At 43.2% G+C, this 19,924-nt stretch overlaps 1 protein-coding gene across 1 annotated transcript in view; it reads left to right on the forward strand.

The window, feature by feature from the left end:
- Positions 1 to 674: 674 nt before the first annotated feature.
- The window catches only part of TSPAN14 (tetraspanin 14), a gene marked incomplete at its 3' end in the record, with an annotated part of 40,641 nt that continues 21,391 nt past the window's right edge, over positions 675 to 19,924 (forward strand). Inside the window, exons 1-2 of the mRNA XM_082486587.1 lie at positions 675 to 913; positions 17,713 to 17,810. Of these exons, the coding sequence (XP_082342713.1) occupies positions 17,730 to 17,810 (81 nt within the window). The 5' untranslated portion in view covers positions 675 to 913; positions 17,713 to 17,729. The remainder of the gene's footprint in view (positions 914 to 17,712; positions 17,811 to 19,924) is intronic.

The following is a 19,924-nucleotide window of genomic DNA, read 5'->3' on the forward strand; positions in this document are numbered from 1 at the left end:
CACTCATTGGGGTCGTTTTATTTATTTATTTTTTTTCCTTCGCCTTCTGGCTTTCCAGGTAAAGCTCGATTGTGCCTTATCCCTAAGGCGCTGCCCCTGGCACTCTGGTTCTCGCCCCGAAAGCCCCCGAGGGGGGAAGGACGCTGCGGGGAGGAGGCGGGCGGGCGGTCCGGCCGCAGCCGAGCTTCCCTCAGCCCGGGCCGGGGGCGGAGCAGGCCGCCTCCCCGAGCCTCTTCCGCAGGGCGGGGGACGCCGCCATCTCGCCCAGAAAACTAGTCTAAAATAATAATAATTAAAAAAAAAAAAAGCTGAGAGCCTTCGGGAGCGGCCACGGGCGTCCTCCAGCTGAGCCGCCGAAAGGGGCTGCAAGAGGCAGCCTCGCGGGGAAGGGGCGGTGGGACTGTGAGGGGCGGCCCTTCCCGCCGCTGGGGCGGGGCAGGGGCCCCGCCGGCGCTCGCAGCCTCTGCCCGGCGTCGGGGGTTCTGGAGGGGCACCGGGGCTCCCCAGTCAGCTTGGGGGGGGACGCTTTTGAGGCTGACAGCAGGCGGAGCCGTCCGTAGGCCCGCGGGAGCCCGGCGATCCGGAGAAAGAGCCGGGCCTCCTGCGTGTCCTCTTTGTGTGGAGCACGGCTGCGTGCGGGGAGCGGGCGTGGCCGGAGGGGCGGGCGAGCATTTCCGCGGTGCCTCGGCCCCCGGCGGCAGTACGGCAGCGGTGGGGAGGCTCGGCTCGGCGGAGAGGGAACCTTGCCGCTTGGTGGCCGGCCGTGCCGAGGCGGGGGAGGTCCGGGAGCGCCGCCACGCCGTGCCGTGCCCTGCCCATGGAATAGCAGAGGGACTCCCGAGTACGCCGACCGCCGCCCCGCCTCGCTCTCCTCCCAACTTGGCGAAACTTGGCGAGCAGGCTGCTGCCCCCGGTGAGTCCCTGCCCGACCCGCCGGCCTGGGCGTCCCTCTCAACCGTCTGCCCCGGGGGTCCCCACCGTACGGAATGCCCATATCTCCCCTCCCCCCCCATCCCCGCGCCCCGTCTCTAAGCACCGGCTTTTTGACCCACCTCACCCGGAGCACGGCTCTCCCCTACAACATCCCTCGGGGGCTGGCAGCCATTGAACCGGGTGGGGAGCGAGCGCTGCCCGCCCGGCTGCCCTCCCTCGGGGCGGGCAGCAGCCCTCGGGCTTCGTACCTTTCCCGAAATCGCGGGGCTATGGCGAGCCTCTGCCATTGTCCTTATCCATTAAAGGAAGGCGGGGAGGTCGGGGGAGGCTTCCTCTGGGAGTTCACACGAAGTTGTTCCGTTGGGTGAGGTGCCACAAGGGAGATTTTTTTTTTTTTTTTTTTTTTTTCTCTCCAGTTAAAAGGCCTTTCGGGGCGTTGCAGCCGCAGGGCGGCCTTTGCCTGCCCCTTGCTCCGCCGTTGCACCGGCTGCTGCCATCCCCTGCCCTCAGTCCCGGCGCTGCTGTGGGCAGAGGTGACCGCTCCCTGTGTGCGAGCATTGAGGCCTGTAACTTTTTGTTTGTTTGTTTTATTTTTACTTTAATCACTTGTAGCCTGTGTTAGCGAGGGAGCTCTCTGACACCCCTCCAGCTTCCCGCCGAAAGAGGGCTGGCCATCGACCGCCTGGCGTCAGCGTCCGGGCCTGTTCGGGCTCCTGTGGGGTCCCAGGATGGATGTTTGGGTAATCAACACGTCACCGTTTGGTCATTTGCCTTCTGCCTGGTTGTCTCTGTAGTTTCAGGTGAATGTTTTATTTCTGGTCTGTGACCGCTACACAGGGCTGCCGAGAAGCTGCTGCATACGGACACTATGAGGAGAGGACAAGTGAAATGTATTGTGCACAGTTTATGTGGGGAAAGTAGTGTGTGTTCCCCCCCCCCCCCCCTTTGTAAACTTTTTTTTTAAGGAAGCCCTTGTGTGTTTCTAGGGAGAGTTTAAGCTAAGCTAGAAAAGGCTTGGTATTTTGCAGGACCTGTGGTGTTATACCAGCCTAACTTCTATACTGGCTTTTTTTCTGTGTAGAACAAACCACAATTTTTCACTTTCAGAGTATCTGCATGAGGTTGTTAAGCATATGTCTGACTTTACCTCAGGTACTCAGTGTAGACTTGGTGGTTTAGTTTTGAGTCTTTCTGAATAAAAAAACCCAACTCTGCTGTAAAAATAAGATACTTGTGTTTTCCTTAGTAGCTGGTGGTGGAGGGAAGATATTTTAAGATAACTGGCAGTATAAGATTTTTCCAGTACACTTTTTTTTTTTTTTTTTAATAGGAACGTAAAGCCTGTGACGTAGAGCTCTGGATAAAATGGAAGGAAACTAGCTCTGAGAGAATAGAAGTACAGGGTATATCTTGTTCATGAACGCTCAGTGGGATATCTTTCTGGCTATTTCCATCAATAAGTTAGGTATCGGTATTCACATGGTCTTATGACTTCCTGAGCCATTTTATACTTGCAATAAATGTGTGCAACTTTAAATGGTTGGGTGTAGATGGTTGAGATGCTACCCCTATCTGCTTGACAGAGGATTGTGTAGGGAGAGAAGGGATCAGGTGGGAATTCAATTCTAGTCATTGGTGTGAAGCAGGAATGAGCTATGGTGGAAAATACTTTGCTGCTTTTGGGTTTTGTTGTTTGTTTTAAACAAATCCAGTACACCTGTGTTGTTGGAACGGTGTTCTTTATCCTCTGGCTAATGACACTGGAAGAAGGTACTTCTAGGGTGTGATGTATGTTCTTTTAGTTCTGTTCTTGAGGGGTGGGGAGGGAAGAATATCACAATGTTTCCTGTCCTTAGAAGATTTTTCATGTTCAGAATTACAGTGCCACTGAAACAGTAGTTTTTAGAAATAGCTTCCCAAAAGTTTGGAAACTTATTTCTACTAGTGTTGAAAAACAACATGCAAGTAAGTTATGTGGTTGGCATTTTGCTTTATTTTTGTTGATCTTATTCATAGATGGACTTGCTAAAGGTAAGGTCTAGAACTACATCACAATCATTGAAAGTTACTCTTCTTTGTCTAGTGTGTGCTCTGTATGATTTTTATTTAGTGTAAGTTAATCCAGTTAGCTAGCTTCCTTTGTGTCTAAGCATTATTTAGTCCCCAGGTAAGAAGACCAAATCAGAAGAAACTTCACTTGAGTCTTAACTGAGTCTTACTCTTATTCTTGTTTCTGGGCATAGGCTTTACCTGACGTTTAGTGCATTGTTGAATAATTAATCTGCCGTTTTCCTGTTTAAAGCCTCTTTCCACTCCTCCCTGCTCCTCTGGGGGGGTATGGGTGGCAGAAGAGAAAGAAAAAATTTTCTGCTGACAAACTTGTACAATTAATTTGCATAGTCTTCTATCAAGTTTCCCATTGTGTATTAGGTGTGGCACAGTTTGAGCACTGTTGAGCGTGAATAAATTAAACTCTTGTTCTAATCTTACTGTGTTAGATTAGAAAACTCATTGAGGTGTGTGTGAGGGGAAGCAGAGTTCATAGAGCTATTGTCAAAACTGTTCCTACAGATCCTCCCTTTGTGTTGTTTTCTGCTTTTACAAAAAAAAAAGTTTCCACTTGGGTGGGGTACGGTAAAATATGTGGGTTTCAGACACCAGACAAAGGAGACATTTACGTCTCAATCACATGCGAATTAAGAGTGTTTTTACTTGTGGGCTTTTTGTGCCGCGCTGCTTTGCACTCTGTCTTCCTGGGTCAAAACTTCCTGTTTCTGGTAGAACAGACTTTGGTACTTTGGCATCTATGGTGCATTTCCAAGGCTAACAGGCTGCGATTCACAATATCCATGAATGTGCCGTAGTTCTCATGTTGCTTTAAGCTGAAGTACCTCAGATAAAGTAAATCAAACCCTCAAAGAAGAGTTTTCTTTACTTCGGAGTAAATGTTGCAGGCAGTTGTTAAGGGGAAAATTAAGAAATGGTCCTTTTCCAGGTGTCTTCTGATTGCATGAGGCCATGTGTCTTCCTCATTAGTATTGTGCAGTCCTAAAATCAACAGCTCTTCTAGAGCTGTAGTGTTGGTACCTTGTGTGAGGGTACTGATGCAGCCTTCCGGCACCTAGAGCAGTTTGGGCAGGAACAGACTCATGCTTAGCTAAAAGCATCTGATAAAGAAAGGTTAAGAACAATGTCAGAGATGATCAGAGTACAGCTCATCAAGGTCAGATATGTGTGGGGTTTAAAGTTTGACAGTTTGAGTCCCCGCAAAAAGGCTGAGATCGCTTTTGAATCTAGCAATCAAAAAGAGGTGGAAAAAACTGAGTGTCTAGGTTCAGATGACTTAGTTTTGAACACAGCCACAATTTAATTACTTAAACATAGTTGAACATCTTGTGTTTGAATTTTTTGCATTGTAAAACAGCTTCTTTTTATTCTGGATGACTGAACAAAACTTGTTTTCAGTATGGTCAGCGAGCTGAAGAGTGATTGCTGGGTAAATTCTTCTATTTTAGGCATGTAACAGGTGAGAATTACAGTTAAGGATTTAACAGGCAGAAAATGGTGATCCTCAAATATTGACAGGATATAGGATTGCAGTTGAAACCACTGACTTGAATGGCCAGGCTTTCGCTGACCTTTAGTGATCTGACATAAATCTTGGAATTGAAGCCCTTTGAGAAAGGAGTATCATTCTGCTTGATTATTCATGTTTGAATTCTGTTATCACTTATGCAAAAAACTTTTAGCAAATTAAAATAAAATATGCTGACCACAAGAGAAACTGTATGCAGGGCCCTTAGCAGGGTTTAAAAGTATTTTCCTTTCTGCTTCAAACTGTGCCTCAGCCCCCATTTGGAAGGGGGAAACAGCACTTGTTTTGCTTCAGTGTTTCCCGTCTCTCTTCCTTTTTGGGAGCAAAGCAGTGGTGTTTTATCCTTTTCCTTGTAGTAAAGCTCATACATGGTATGTGTAAGTGAATTAATTTCTGTTCTTATCCAGAGTGCCTGCTTACATGTGTTTCTTCTGAGAGCTCTTTCTTTGTCCTTGTCTTTAGAAGTCTGTGCAAAAGCTGAAAATCTTAGGGCTGTCTTCATCATTAATCTGAACCTGAATGTGAAAAGCAAGGGCGTAATGAACATACGGCTCCTCTTCCCCTTGATCTTTGCAGTAGGTCTTGTTGAATGTTGTCTTGGTATTACAAAGGAGCTTTTCTGTTTTACATTCCCAGCCTAGAGAGCAGGCATTTATAAGAAATTGATAGAGGTTTTCCATGTGAAGACCTGTGCTGAAGCCCCCTGATGTAGTCAGGGCTCTTCCTTTGGCACTAATAGACTCGGGCACTTGCTGAGCTTGTGTGTGTGTATAAGCTTTTTGCTTTTTTTTTTTTATGGGTTGTTTTATTTTGGCTTTTTCATTCTGTTTCAGGCAGGTAGCTAGTGTACAAACCCAAACTTGTTCATATGGCCCAACAGCCCTTTCCAGAAACCTTTTTTTTTCTTGTTTTAAAGGCTTTTGTTTCCTGCTTAAAGACTAAATAATTGATACTTGAGTCTCTCTGGAAAGGTGTTTTCTCTAAATAACTGATGGATGTGGAGGTAAGAGCAGCTTCCAGTTGCTGCAGTGGCAGCTACAGGAAACAGAATGAAGCGGAGTATTCAGGGGCAGAGGCAGCTGAATGCTGTGAATTTTAATATTTCAAAAAGAGCGTGATTTGTTTGTGCTTGGTGAGAGCTGTCTACTCTTGCTTCAGGGGATAAAATCAGTGCTGAAACATGTACCTTGACATCCAGAAACTCCTGGAATAGATAACAAGGGGAATAGCCTCAAGTAACTTGCATCTGAAGGAGGACACCTTAGATGTTGGACTTTGGTCTCTATGTGACAGGAGCCGATTCTCTTGATGCACGTCTCTTTCCCCTCAACAATTTGTTATTAAATGGTGCTCAGGGAAGTACTTAATGTTGTGTGGAATATGAATGCAGTGGTATAGCTAAATATAATAAAGGGGTCAAAACAGCAAAGCTTTCTACGCTGCCCTGAGTGTTCAGTTACTTCAGTCTGTCTGCATGGCAAGCCTGTGGAGGAGGAAGTTTCATCTAAAAAGTCGTCTGACTTGAAACTAATAGATGAGCAATTAGTGAGATGACTCGCAGAAGACAACAAGGTGGCTTTCTTGGCAAAGTGTACAGCGCGCTGAGGTTGCAAAGGGTATTTTAACGAAGTGGTCATAGCAGTTGTCTGCACAGCAGAAGGGAGTTCAACGGAAAGACCTCGTCCAGCTGGGACATGTGAGAACTGAAGGTGGTGTTAAGCTCTTTTTTCTTTTTTCTTTTTTCTTTTTTTTTTTTTTCTTGTCTGATCTGTGTTGCTTGTGTAACCAGTTATGCTGTCGGCCTGTTAAGATGGCAGTTTCCTGTGTTCTCGTATTGTTTTTTTCTCTGGAGCTATTTGTTTTTTCCTTTTATTAAAAGCGCAGATTAGGAAGCATTTGTGTGTAATTTCTGCTGGTGCATTTGCTGTTAGCTGTTGTAGAGACTGACATCCACGTTCAAAGGTGTCACTTCACAGCCGTTTCTGCCCTGATCTCTTAGTGACACCCTGTTGTTCTTGGCATACTCCTGAGAGGTGGAAAGCCTGTTTTTCCTCCTTCCCCTGGGGCGAATGCAGAGTCTTGCAGCGAGACAGTCAGGGTTTCTCACGACCTGCCTGAACACTAGCTTTGGGGGAAGGGCTGGAGCTGTTCAAGCATGGGCTTGGCAGCCTGGAGCAGCTTTGGTCTCTGTCTCTTTTAGTCTTTTTTTCTTGTGTTGCTGTAGCATGTGCAGGGTGCTCCGCAATCCTACCTGCTATGTTTCCTGAAGCATTAGCTTATTTCTGTGTCTTTGGGCTGAGACATCTAGTTTGTGAAGAGCTGGCAGTGGTTAGGATCACGAGGTATTTAGTGAACGCCATTTTGTTGCATCTCTAATGTTTTCTGGTGTTGTGTTAGAGGTTTACCTGCTAGTTGGTTTTTGAAAGTTGCACAAGTGCATTTCTTTACCAGAAAGTCAGTTGGTAGGGAGAATAGTTAGATGGTGGTTGAGCTGCCTACGTGGCCACGAAGAGCTGTTTTCTATTGTGGCCTGTGAGCTGGTGATTGTCCCGGTCAGCACATAAAATAAGGTTGTCCTGGGTGTGTTGTGAATGCAATTAGTGCATGAGTTGGAGGGCAGCAAAAGAAAGCAAGCTTTGAAAGCATCATCCCAAAACACATTGGCACCCAATCCCCCCAGTAAGTAGCATCCTGTGGTGCTGGGAGGGTGCCTCATGTGGAATGAGTGTTCCTCTGGTGTTTGAAAGCAGGGGTCCTGTTCCTTGGGGTGGGAGAGGAGAAGGACTTGAGTTTGCTGTGGATTCAGTTCTGCATCGTGTCTCCATGACATGGACACAGCATCGTTTAACCAGAACAAGTGATTAATGTAACTGGTATTGTACAGATACAAACATTCATTTCTTAGCATGCTCATTGCCAGAGAACAGTTGTCAATGCTGGAATTCTTTTTTTAATTTAGAGATGCCTTTATCAGGTTTAAATCTTAACAATATATATTTTATCCATAACATATTTATGTATGGTATAAATACATATATAGGAACATTCAGTGTAAAGGTTAAGAAATATGCTGTGGATATGGACAGACTGCATGTTATACCCAAAGCAAGGAATGTTTGGAGGGAGGACAGACACGACACAACAAACAAACCCCAAACAAATTATATTCTTGTCATTTCTTTAGTGTATATTACTATAATCAGGCTCCTCTTTCTCTCTAGTGAAAAACAAACAAACAAACAACAAAGGCATATCCTTTTTGACAGAAGTGTAACTGGAGACTTGAACAAGTGGCATTCCTGGAAATGGAGGAAAGCCACAGTATGTCTAAAAGTTTCGGTTGTTCTCTGAAGAAAGAGTGGATTTGTCAGCAAAGAAAGTTGGTGGCTTCCTGACTTTTCTAAGTTGTGACTTATTTTTGTGATGTAAAGTAGTATATCAAATGGAGGACCCATTTTGTTGTTGAAACATTTTGGTCTGTGTGGAGGTACTGGAGGGAGCAGACAACGTGTAGAATAGGTTTTGTTATTGTTAGGTCACTAAATAGAAATAAAATTATTCCCCGAACACTAAATAGAAATAAAGTTATTCCCCTTACTGGAAGTTCTGGCTCCTCAAAATATTTACTTTGTAAGGGTTCCAAAACTTTCTGTTGGAAAGGCCAAAAAAAAGTCAAATTACACGCTTGCTTTAATTTGAGACCTTGAATTTTGCCTTGTTACTCTTGATGTTACAGGGAGTGGGTATGTATCTGCTCTTGTGAGAGGTAGTAAAAAGCAGCTGAGGAGTTTTGATCAGCTGAGATTATTCTGGCTACTTGTTCTAACAGGCTTTGCTCCCTGGAGTGAATAAACTCCTGGTGAGAATGACTGGCACACTTCTGTGTGTTTCACAATACCTGAAATTTCTGCGATGTAAAAGGAAGACATAGCTTGTGGTTTGTTACTTATTTATTATAAGTTAAACACAGGCAAGCTGCTATTCAGGTGAAACTGGTCAATAGCTTTGTTAAAGAAAATTTTCATAGACAGGAAATTTTTCCAGACCTTCCCAAGATGTTAAATGAGTCGTCCATTGAACTGTAGTGACAATGTCTGATGTTGGTTTCACTTATGCTGGTGTAATCTGTCTGAGTTTTAATTTGAATGAGCACAGGTTATCCCATAGTGCTTTTGGGGACAAGGTCAGTAAAGACCCTACATCCTGTGCTTCTGATGTTGTCTGCGATTGTTAAAATATGAATAAAGAGCCTGACAGGTTACAAAAATATTCTTCTCTCTCCTAGGTTCTTTCATTTTTCTGCATGTGTTTGGAAAATTGCTGGAATTTAGACTCAGTTTACTTGTGATATTTCCTTTTCTTTCTGTTTCCTGTGCTGTCTCTTCCTCTAAGTCAGAATATGGAGTATACACTTTATTTGCAGTCAGCTACTTTAGGCATATGTCCCTTGAACTAGGTAGGATATACATGCCTTTTAGCTGGTGCCTTTGTCAAGCACTGCTGTATGTTGGAGCAGAAAGTCTCTATCCGTTCTCTTATTACCTCAGTGAATCTGAGGTCAGTGGAGCAGAAGTAGCATAAACCTAGTAAAATTCAGTGGATAGTTGAGTAGAGTTGTACCTCTCAATGTCAATAACTAAAAATATTTGCAGTTTGAATGTACATGTGAATAATTGCATTCTGCAGTGTAATTTATTTTTATTCTGACCAGTTTGTATAAATGAAAACAGGGAGGTTTTGGAGCTGCTTTTGTTTTGGTGGTGGTTTGGGGTTTTTTTGGTTGTGTGTGTGTTTTTTTTTTTTTTTTTTTTTTTTTTAGCATTACTAGTAGCTTTTATAGCTAAGTAGGAATAAAGACTTTAATGTGAAAGCAAGGCCAGCCAACTTTATCTTTTGGTAGCTTCTGTGTGAAGAACAGTGAAAAGTGGAATTGTTACAACTGCTGTTGTCCTCTGTCATGGCTTTTTGATTGCTGTGGGAGCGATTCCTAATTCTGCTTGTCTTTTCAAATCTTCCTTTAGTGTATTTGTTAGTTCAAGGAATCAAGCGGAGCTGAAAATATCACATGAATGATGGCTGGAATAGCTCCTTGAATTACAGTTGTGCAGAGCTTTTATGCCAAAGTATTGGTGATGTTAGTCAAGTGGGCAGTTCAGAAGGTTAAAAGATGATGCTTCTTGATGCCCATGTAGATTATTTTCCAGAATTTAAGGTGTCTCCATCCTGAATGTTAGTTTAAGTTCAGAGTACAGTTACATAGTATTTCAGATGAAACTCATCCACATAAAAGTAGTGGCTTGGCCAAAAAGCACATGCATAACTTTAGTGTGAGTTGTCTATAGAGCTTGAGTGGAGCTCTTCTGCATCACTGCTTCCTTGGTTTGGGTGTATGTTCCTTACCAGTTTTCATAAGTTGCAGTTTGTGCTGTAGTAAATAAAGCCTGGCCACTGAAATCTGAAACTCTTCCCATGTATAGGGGATTGGATCTGCTCTGAGGGATTGTTTTGTAGAGTTTGCATTGGAGCAAGTTGTGCTTGAAATAATTCTTCAAATACTTTGAGGACTTTGAGTCTTCAGCACACTACAAAAGTAAGAACCCCAAAAGATGGTATCTTAAGAAATCTGTCTGGCTTGGATCATGTTTTCCATTGAGTTCAGAGGTCTGTTATCTGCCATTATTTTTCTAGTAAAGCAGGGATTACCTGTTAGCAATATCTGTCTTGCATCATGAGTCATTCAGGTTAAAAATACCCTTTTGTTGAATAATCCTCAGGTTTTCTCTAAGAATGAGCAAGTATTTCTGTGTTCTTCTGGACTGCAGCAGACGTAAATACTCATATTCCTTAAGAGAAGCTTGTATTTTCTTTGTGAGGTCCCAGTCGGAGTTCCTTGGAGACAAAATTACAAAAATAAAGATGATACATACTTACAGGGAGTTCCCGAATCATCCACAGGGCTACTGTCTCTGTTTCCAGGAACAGAGTAGCCTATAAGAGCTCCAAATCCTGTCAGTTTTTCCCACCTTTGTGTTGCACCAGCTCAGTCCTTACGTGTGAAGATTTGATGCCTAGCACTCGGATATTGCACTGAACATTAAGGCTGCCTCGGTGGTCAGCTTCTCTCTGGGATGTGAAAAGAACAATCTGTAGGTGCCTTTTAGTTGCTCCTTTTTCAGAATGTCCTAAGAAAAATTTCTGAACTCTCCCTGGTCAGGGATAAATCTTTCTTTCAGCCTCACCAAAAAAGCCCAGTATTTATTGAACACCTCCAAAGAATATGACAATTATTTTTAATGGCACCATGTTTTGAATGAATGAACTGATACTTTTTTGATATAGATTTGGTGTTGATGGAGTAATGGAATTAAGTAGTCATATCAAAACAAACGATAGGCTAAAGCACATCTCTCGCTGTGTTTCAAAGAGTCTTCTTGCTCCTCAGTGCATTCTTATTTTGACCTTGTTGATTTGCTTCACCAGCTTCATATAGACTTCATGGTTTGTATTGATCAGTGATGGGGGGAGCAGCCAACAGCTTACAAAACAATTTTTTTCTTTGTTTTCTCTTCCCTCAGTTTTGCCACTGTTCCCTCAGCTTAATCCATTTCAGTGAGTTAGCTTCAAGTGTGGTGTAGCCTGTGGTGCTGATGTAGGCTGGCATTGCAGGGGTGCCGCATTTCCATGAGCACTCTCAGAAGCTAGCACTGCTACTGGCCTCCCATCCTTGTTCTTCTGCCACCTCCTGACTGCACCCACACTGGCATTTGTATGAGCTCTGGGGAGGTAAATTGGAAGGCTTAAAACTGTTTTCTTCTTGGTGCGTGGTACAAGGTCACAGGATTGATCTGAAGATTTGCTACGTGATTTGCTGTATGATTGTTTGTTCCATTCAGTAGTGTGATTAATGGTTGTGGATTTTAGGAGGGGGCAGGGAAGGGGATCAGGACTACGTATGGTGGCAGTACTGGCTGAACCTGGAACTTGAGTGTGCCTTAGGTCTGCCTTGTAAAGTTAACACCTTCTGAGAAGAGAATTTGTGACCTAGATCTAGAGACGTGCATTAGTGTTCTAGTTCTAGATTTAACATCTTATCTGTGAGGATTTCCCTGAATATTCAAATCAGATTGTTTTATTATACCACAGCTTCTGTTTTATGAGTGTTAAAATCTAGAGACTGAATATCACTGCTGTAGCATTTTGAAGGTAAGAGTGGAATCTGTGGGTGTAGGAGTGCTTTGGAAATAGCAGTAGCTTTTTGATGAACAACTACTTTTTTTTTTTGTCCCTCACTAAAGCTGTAAACACCAAGATGAAATTATATATTCTACCAAAGCAGCAGTGCTCTGTATTTATTTTTTAGAAATTCCTGTTGTCGTGAATGGGCAATAACTGTCAGCTGGCATAATGTGACTTGCTTTGTCTGAAACACAGTAGAGAAAGTTACTAGTCTGTGCTGCCCACATACTACTTTAATCTTCCAAGTGTTTTGTAGTATTGCCTAACCATAGTTATGTAGCCTGTGATGTAAATTAAATGAAATACCAGTCTAGAAATCTGCTACATCAGTAACAGGTGCCTCCTACATTAGGAAACATAACTGTTTTTAGTATAAACACAAGGAAGGTGGCTGTGTGGCCTTGTGTGGATTGCTTGGTCTGTTTATTTGTAGGGTTAGGGGGAAAAGTCAGGCACACCTACACTTTAGATTTATTATGTCAGAGTGTCACTCCCACACCAGTAGTGATTATATTGCTCCATATGATTTTTGGTGGTTTGTCAAGAAGAACCAAAAGACTCCTGATGAGGATAAGCAAAGACAGTAAGTCAAATCTGCTCTTAATATATGCAGGTGTTTCAGAAGACATCATCTGTCTGGGGAGCCATGTGCTGTTATAGGACAGCTTCGTGCAACAAGGAACCAGTACTGCTTCTCACTTCAGAGCATTTAAAAAAAAAAAGCAATGTTTAAAAAAAGCATTTTGCTTTTTCATTCTGTGAAAGTACTGTGATTGGTATTGATTAGGGAATCGTGCCAGTTGTATGGGTAAGTGGGGAGAAATGTCTTACAAGCTGGTGGTCAAAACAATGAAGTAGGTGGGGAATGGTGCTTATCAGTGAGGGTACTTTTGATGCTCTTACTCCTGTGAATAGTTTCACTGAAGTTGGGACTTGAACAGTTGGATGTAAGTCCCAGTGCCAGGGAGGGCAACCTAACAAAAACTAAGACTTCACACTATGTTTGTGTTTTGGGTCCTGAAATGTTATGCTTGCCTTTCTGCATCAGATTATATTTTAAGCCTCTTTGTCTAGTATAACCCTATTTTTATGGAATTTAATGATGTGCTAGCTAAATGTCAGCTGCTGCCTCCTCTTTTGTAGTGGTAGCAGCAGCAAAAGCAATGTTTCTTATTACTAGTATGTGCATCAGTTGCCACTTGTGTCTTTAGCCAGGATCCTGATTTTCACAGGGAGGGAGGTCTCAGTGTGCCTACATCTAGAGAACGTTTGCACTGGCAGACTGTGTATTGTTGTAATACAGGCTTACACTGATGCAAATGGAGTCTTGGACTTTGCTCAGATTAGTGGGGTTCTGCTGTTGTCTCCTAGTGTCCCCTCTTTTCCCTCTCTTCCCCAAACCCATCAGACTTAATGACTTGGACAAGTGTATGACTATTGATTGTTGAAATATAAATTGCCATTCGGAGTTAGAGACTGAAATGAAGAAGTTGGGGGGGGAAAACCAAGCGTTCTTTCCTTCTCTTGTATTCTCTCAGCTGCAGGCTTAGGAAAAGCATGTCAGGAGAGTGGTGTTTAAACAGGTTTTCTTTACTATGTCTCATGATCGTAAGATTCCTAAATGTTGCCCATGAAGCTGGATGGATTGAAAAGGTCAGTAACTAAAGTTGAACCAGAGCATGAGGAAACAAAACTGTCCACATCTTAGGAGTGGATATTGCAAAACTCAGCTTATGTATATGACTGAGTCACATCTGGGACAGTCCTTTCCAGTCACTGCCTGTACTACCATAAAGTACAATTTTCTTTGTTTTAACAAAGATTGTGGTTTTGCTATAAATGAATGGTGAGCATTAGAACCTAGTTATAAGGTGAGGTTTTGGAAGGCAAAAAAGCTTGGTTTTAGTATTTCGTTAAAACTGTATGGAAATCAGCGTCTGAACTGTGGAAATATCAAGCTCAGGTGTTAACGATGAATGTTCACACTCCGTAGTCCGACAATTTTTGCAGGTATTGTTTCTGTAAGAATGTGCAATATATCCTTTAATCATTCTTCTGACTCTGCCATTCCTCTGAAAACCAGCTAAGTAGTTAATTCTGTGTTTGGTCCCTTTACTGGGGCTATTGAGGAAAAAATGTTTTAGTTGAACATAGGAAGTTCCATCTTAACATGAGGAGGAACTTCTTCACTTTGAGGGTAGTGGAGCACTGGAACAGGCTGCCCAGAGAGGTTGTGGAGTCTCCCAGTCTGGAGACATTCAAAACCCGCCTGGATGCCGTCCTGTGCAGCCTGTTGTAGGTGACCCTGCTCTGGCAGGGGGGTTGGACTAGATGATCTCCAGAGGTCCCTTCCAACCCTGACTATTCTGTGACTTAACTCAGTTAACTCCATCCTGTATGGAATCAGGAGGACTAACTCCTCCTTTTTATGATTTTTCTGTTGCTGCTGTGTCTGTCCAGATTCATGAATCTAGAATCACCTGTAGGTAATGTATTTTAAGCAACCTGCATATGTAGCATATGCATGAAGGCTACTTGGGTGATGTCAGGCTTTATTACATACAAATTAATCTACTTCATGTCAATTGGATCAGAATGACTTGTGTAATACCTACCGACTTTCAGTAGGATCTGAAAATTCCTCTTATGTACATGCAGGCCATCATAGCTTGAAAAAAGCAGAAATTATTCTCTGTGCAGAAGTCTTGCAGAATCATAGAATGGTTTGGGTTGGAAGGGGCCTTAAAGATCGTCTAGTTCCAACCCCCTGCCATGGATGTGGACACCTCCTTCTAGACCAGCTTACTCGAAGCCCCATCCAGCCTGACCTTGAACACTTGCAGGGATGGGAAATTCACAAATTCTCTGGTCAGCCTGTTCCAGTGCCTTGCCACCCTTACAGTAAAGGATTTCTTCCCAATATCTAATCTAAATCTACCCCCGAAAACTTATCTTCTCCAGGCTGAACAAGCCCAACTCTCTCAGCCTGTCCTCATAGGAGAGGTGCTCCAGCCCTCTGATCATTTTCGTGCCCCTTCTCTGGACCTGCTTCAACAGGTCCATGTCGTTCTTTGCTGAGGACTCCGAAGCTGGATGCAGTACTCCAGGTGGGGTCTCACCAGAGTGGAGTAGAGGGGGAGAATCACCTCCCTTGTCCTGCTGGCCATGCTTCTTTTGATGCAGCCCAGGATACAGTTGGTTTTCTGGGCTGCAAGTGCACATTGCTGGCTCATGCTGAGCTTCTCATCAACCAACAGCCCCAAGTCCTTCTCCTCAGGGCTGCTCTCAATCTGTTCTCTGCCCAACCTGTATTTGTGCATGGGATTGCCCTGGCCCACGTGCAGGACATTGCAGTTGACGTTGTTGAACTTCATGAGGTTTGCACAGGCCCACCTCTCAAGCCTGTGCAGGTCCCTCTGGATGGCATCCTTCCCCTCCAGTGTTTCAGCTGCTCCACATAGCTTGGTGTCATCGGCAAACTTACTGAGGGTGCACTCAATCTCATTGCCCATGTTGCCAACAAAGATGTTAAACAGCACCAGTCTGAGTACCGACCCCTGAGGAACTCCACTCATCACTGGTCTCCATTTGGACATCAAGCAGTTGACCACAACTCTTTAAATGTGGCCATCCAGCCAATATTTTATCCACTGAGTGGTCCATCCATCAAATCCATGTCTCTCCAATTTACAGACAAGGATGTCATGCAGGAGAGTGTCAAACGCTTTGCACAAGTCCAGGTAGATGATGTCAATTGTTCTTCCCTTATCCACCAATGCTGTAACCCTGTTGTAGAAGGCCACCAAATTTGTCAGACACAGTTGGCCTTTAGTGAAGCCGTGTTGGCTGTCACCAATCACCTCCTTATTTTCCATGTGTCTTAGCAGATTTTCTAGGAGGATCTGCTCCATGATCTTGCTGGGCACAGAGGTGAGACTGACTGGTGTGTAGTTCCCCATGTCTTCCTTTCTTCCCTTTTAAAAAATGGGGGTTATGTTTCCCCTTTTCCAGTCAGTGGGAACTTCACCGAACTGCCACGACTTCTCAAATGTGGTGGATAGTGGCTTAACAACTTCATCCACCAGTTCTCTCAGGACCCACGGCTGCATCTCATCAGGTCCCATGGACTTGTGCACCTTCAGGTTCCTTAGATGGTCTCGAACCTGATCTTTTCCTGCAGTGGACAGTTCTTCATTCTCCCAGTCCCTGCCTTTGCCTTCTGTGACTTGGGCGGCGTGGCTTACTTCATTACACCGTCACCTGATTTTCCAATTTTTTTTTCCGTAACTACATAAAGCTATGGAGTATTCTACCAAAATGTACCCTCCTTAGATTTTCTACATGGTCTCTGCATTTCTGATAACTTTTTCCATTTGGTTGGGCAGCAAAGAAACTTCCTGGCTGGGGTTGAAGAGGGATGGAGGATGTGTCTGGGCCAAGGAGGGACTTCGAATCTGCTTCCAGATGGAAGCCAAGCCTGGCATGGGGAGACCTCTGGAAGGAAAATCAAAGTCTGTTTGAGATCTCTGTCCATAGTCTTTTGGGCTAGAGATGTCTGTTGCGTGTCCTTGATCTGTGTGTGTGTGGTTTTAGTCTCAGGAGAAAAAAAGTTTAAGGCAAGGTTTGAAACATCTGTGATGAGATTTCAAAAAATAAGCTCCTCCAATAAGGCACTGATGGTTGTACTCCATAGTTGTCCTGGAAAACAATTGGTATTTGACTTAAAAGCTAAAGCAAGCTGTTTATTGTGTTAAATGGGAGTCTCAAAGCTGCTAGGTATTTGGTTCTGTTCCTTCTTTCAGTGGGCTTGTTTCCTTACATGCAGGTGCAGAATGCCTTCTAAAAAAAATAGTTTCCCTTCTTGTAGCTATGAATGTCATGGAGATCTTCAGTTCTCTGTTCCATAGTACTTGGTTTCAGACTTTGGGTAGGCTTGGTTTTTGCACACTGTCTGTGAATGTCCAGGTCAGCATAGTCCTTGAAGTCTTTTTCTTAGTTATGAGGTGTTTGAAAATTCTCTATGCTCGCTTCCCTGTTGCAAGCCTTTCACTGACATCTTATGGGAGGAAGATATTTACCTCAAGCAAGCGGAGGGTTGAAATGTGGAACTGCTTCTTGTCTTACACAGGCAGCACTTGTGTGGTCAGCTTTCTAGAATGCAAGGGCTGTGGGAGTGCTTTGTCTTCCCTGTTCCAGCTCTCAATTTAACAGCTTGTCCTCTGTTCTTTTCCTATGCGTGGCATTTCTGCAGGGGTGGTTTGGTCATGATACTCTGAAAAGCTGGAGTTCTCTGAAATACTTGAGTAACAGTTTCAGTTGAACCTTATCTCTAGTGTACATAAGGAAGCCAGAAAACAAAACTCTGTAGAGCAGAATGGCTGTTTAATGGTGAGGCTTTTGTTCTTGAGAATAAAACCTCTTATGGGGTACTGATTTGATAAAGAAACATTAAAGTATGGAAAAGAGTACAACTGCCTACTGTATTTAGCAATCTGTAGTCATTGAGGTTTTCCAGGTAACCACTTCTAACATCTTGCTAGCTGGGTTGTTGGATGTGAAATACACAGGGTGTGTGTTTAGACTTCTGCATAAGTCCAAGCAGCTCTCTGTGTAAGTAAAATGATTTTGAAGGAGTGAGAAAGCGGATGAACGTCAACTTGCTGATGCAGATCTCCCTAGGCTAACTGTGTAGCTAGTTTCCTTTTTGGATGTCACTCCTTGTTGCCACATAAGGGTGCTTAAAGAAGATAGGATTATTAAGCAACAAATACTTGGAGGAAGTTTAGGGTCAGCAGAAGTTTCTGAGCTGACTTTGAACATACCTCTGAACGGCATACAGTACAGGTTACCGCAGTTCCTTTCTCAACAGAGCAAGAGAGATATGGAAAAAAAATCCTTTATTCTTAAAGCTTTCACTGCTTAATTCTTATCATTTCTCTTCTGTGCAGACGCTGTGCTATAGAAGATGCACTATTACCGATATTCTAATGCAGAAGTCAGCTGTTGGTACAAATACCTGCTCTTCAGCTACAACATTGTCTTCTGGGTGAGTACGAAATGCAGAGACTGAAATAGTTTAGGCATACCTCAGTTTTATTACCTTCCTGCATGTTTCCTCAAGAGAACAGGCTGAAATAATTACCTGAAAGCAGAAGGCTGATGTGTGGTTTGTCCTGGATGTTTTGGAATTGAAGAAGCCTCTCCCATGTGAGAAAGTCATCATTGTTGAAAATGACATGGATAATGATTCCTCACAACCTTTCCTTTCCTTGTCCCTTCTTCCAATGTTGTCTGACCTTGTGAGTGAAGATAAAGGAGTGAAGGAGATAAAAACTGTTTTTTCCTTGGTTGTTTTTTTTTTTTTTTTAATGGGGAAAGGAAAGATCTGCTTAAAGGATTTTCAAAAGAAAACAGTATAGGGTCTGCTGTTGCTGATAAGGCCTCTGTCTTTTGAATGATGGAGGCCATTAAATGTTGGTTGTATTTGGGCAAAGGTTAAAGCTACCTCTCTTAAGTGCACTTAAGTGGTATGTTAAGTTGCTTCCCTGTTAAGAGAAGTCTCTTCTAATATCTTCTTTCAGATCATCTATGATCTCTGTGTTGGGGTGGTGTAGCTCTAAATACACTATGCCAAAGAGAAGGAAGGAACTGCTCCAGAGATGTGTCAACAGCAGGCATTGCAACATAGTCAAGACCCTAAATGTCGTGCTCTGGGTGCAGCAAAATTGTCTGATGCTGTCTTGAAACACTTAGCTAGGGTCTAACCTGCCCTGTTTAGAATTGTGAATGTGAAAAGGGTGCAAACAGGTGTGTGCTTTTAGATGTGTATGATGGTCAAGATCAATGAAGCACCTAACTACCTTGGAAAGGAAGGTTAGTGCACAGCGTTGCATTAGAAATAGTTAACATGTTTGTGAAGGTAAGGGTGCAGTTCAGATAAACTTGATTCTTTTCAGAACTTGCATGTCAAATGTTAGGAGTTCGCACCTGAAGTCATGGAAACTGCAGTCATGGAAAGGCGTGGGTAGTCATGGGGAAGTGCAGATACAGTGACTTGCCTGGTTGCTAGCAGCTTGGTTTAGTGATCTGATTCAGAGTTGAAATATTTCTTAGTATGGATAGCTGCTTCCAAAGATGTTTAGATTTTTTTCAAAGCCGGAAGGATCAGATAGTAAGAGTGAAAGTATGGTATGTGGCTGAAGCAACTTGTTGAAGTTAAGAGTGAAAATTGACTCTCCTGATCCGAACTTATCTGAGATCAGTAGTCTTGCCAGAGAAGACTATATTAATTCTGTTTGTTTACTGTGATTCCTTAAACCATGTCAACTTTTTACTACCTAAAATTTAAGTTATATGGAATTGTTACCCAAATCTGTATTTAACTTCACTAAAAAAGGGGGCTTATCATCTGAACATAAATTGCAGGCTTCAGAATCTTGTTCATACTTGTCAATAATGGCTTGATACTCTGCTTGATTAACCCACATAAACTTCTGGTAAACTAGGTTGGTATTCCTGCACATCTTGGCTGTTTTGGTGGTATTTAAGGTAGAAAATAAGCTTTTTTGAAAGCTGCATGTATGATGGACATAACTCTGAATTCATTTAGACTCATAGAAAAGTCTAGGTTTAACGGAACTTCTGGGGGTCATCTGGCCCGATTTTTTTTTCAAAAGCAAGGGTAGGAAATTGCTGCTCAAAGAGAAGAGCAGGGAATCTTGTGAGCTGCTTATTCATCAATCTTCTACTGTCTTCAATCTCATAAAAATGTTGGAAGGCCAAGTAATACTGAGACTGCGATGTCTGATTATTGCTGTTGAAAACCACAGAACTGGTTTTGCTGCTGTCACCACCTCTTGTTTACTAGTGCAATGTTTCAATTTGACACTGTAGCATTAAGCTACAGGAGAGTTTATCCTTGTGTTGATATCAGGACAGAAAAGATGTGTGTGGCTTGTGTAGAAGCTTTTTCCAGTAATGGTTAATTGGCCACAACATTGCCATAGTGCAAATGTCCTTTAGTGATGATTTTTTTTTCCCCTAGCAATTGAGGATTCCTGTCACGGCCTCATGTGTCAAAAAATATGTGCTCAAAGGCCACCAGCTCTGTAGTTATTTTTCTTCTATATAGTACAACTCCCATGTAGCTGTAGTGGAGTG

This window comes from Vanellus vanellus (assembly GCF_965231255.1).
Source record: "Vanellus vanellus genome assembly, chromosome: 7".
In the NCBI taxonomy this organism is placed as follows: domain Eukaryota; kingdom Metazoa; phylum Chordata; class Aves; order Charadriiformes; family Charadriidae; genus Vanellus; species Vanellus vanellus.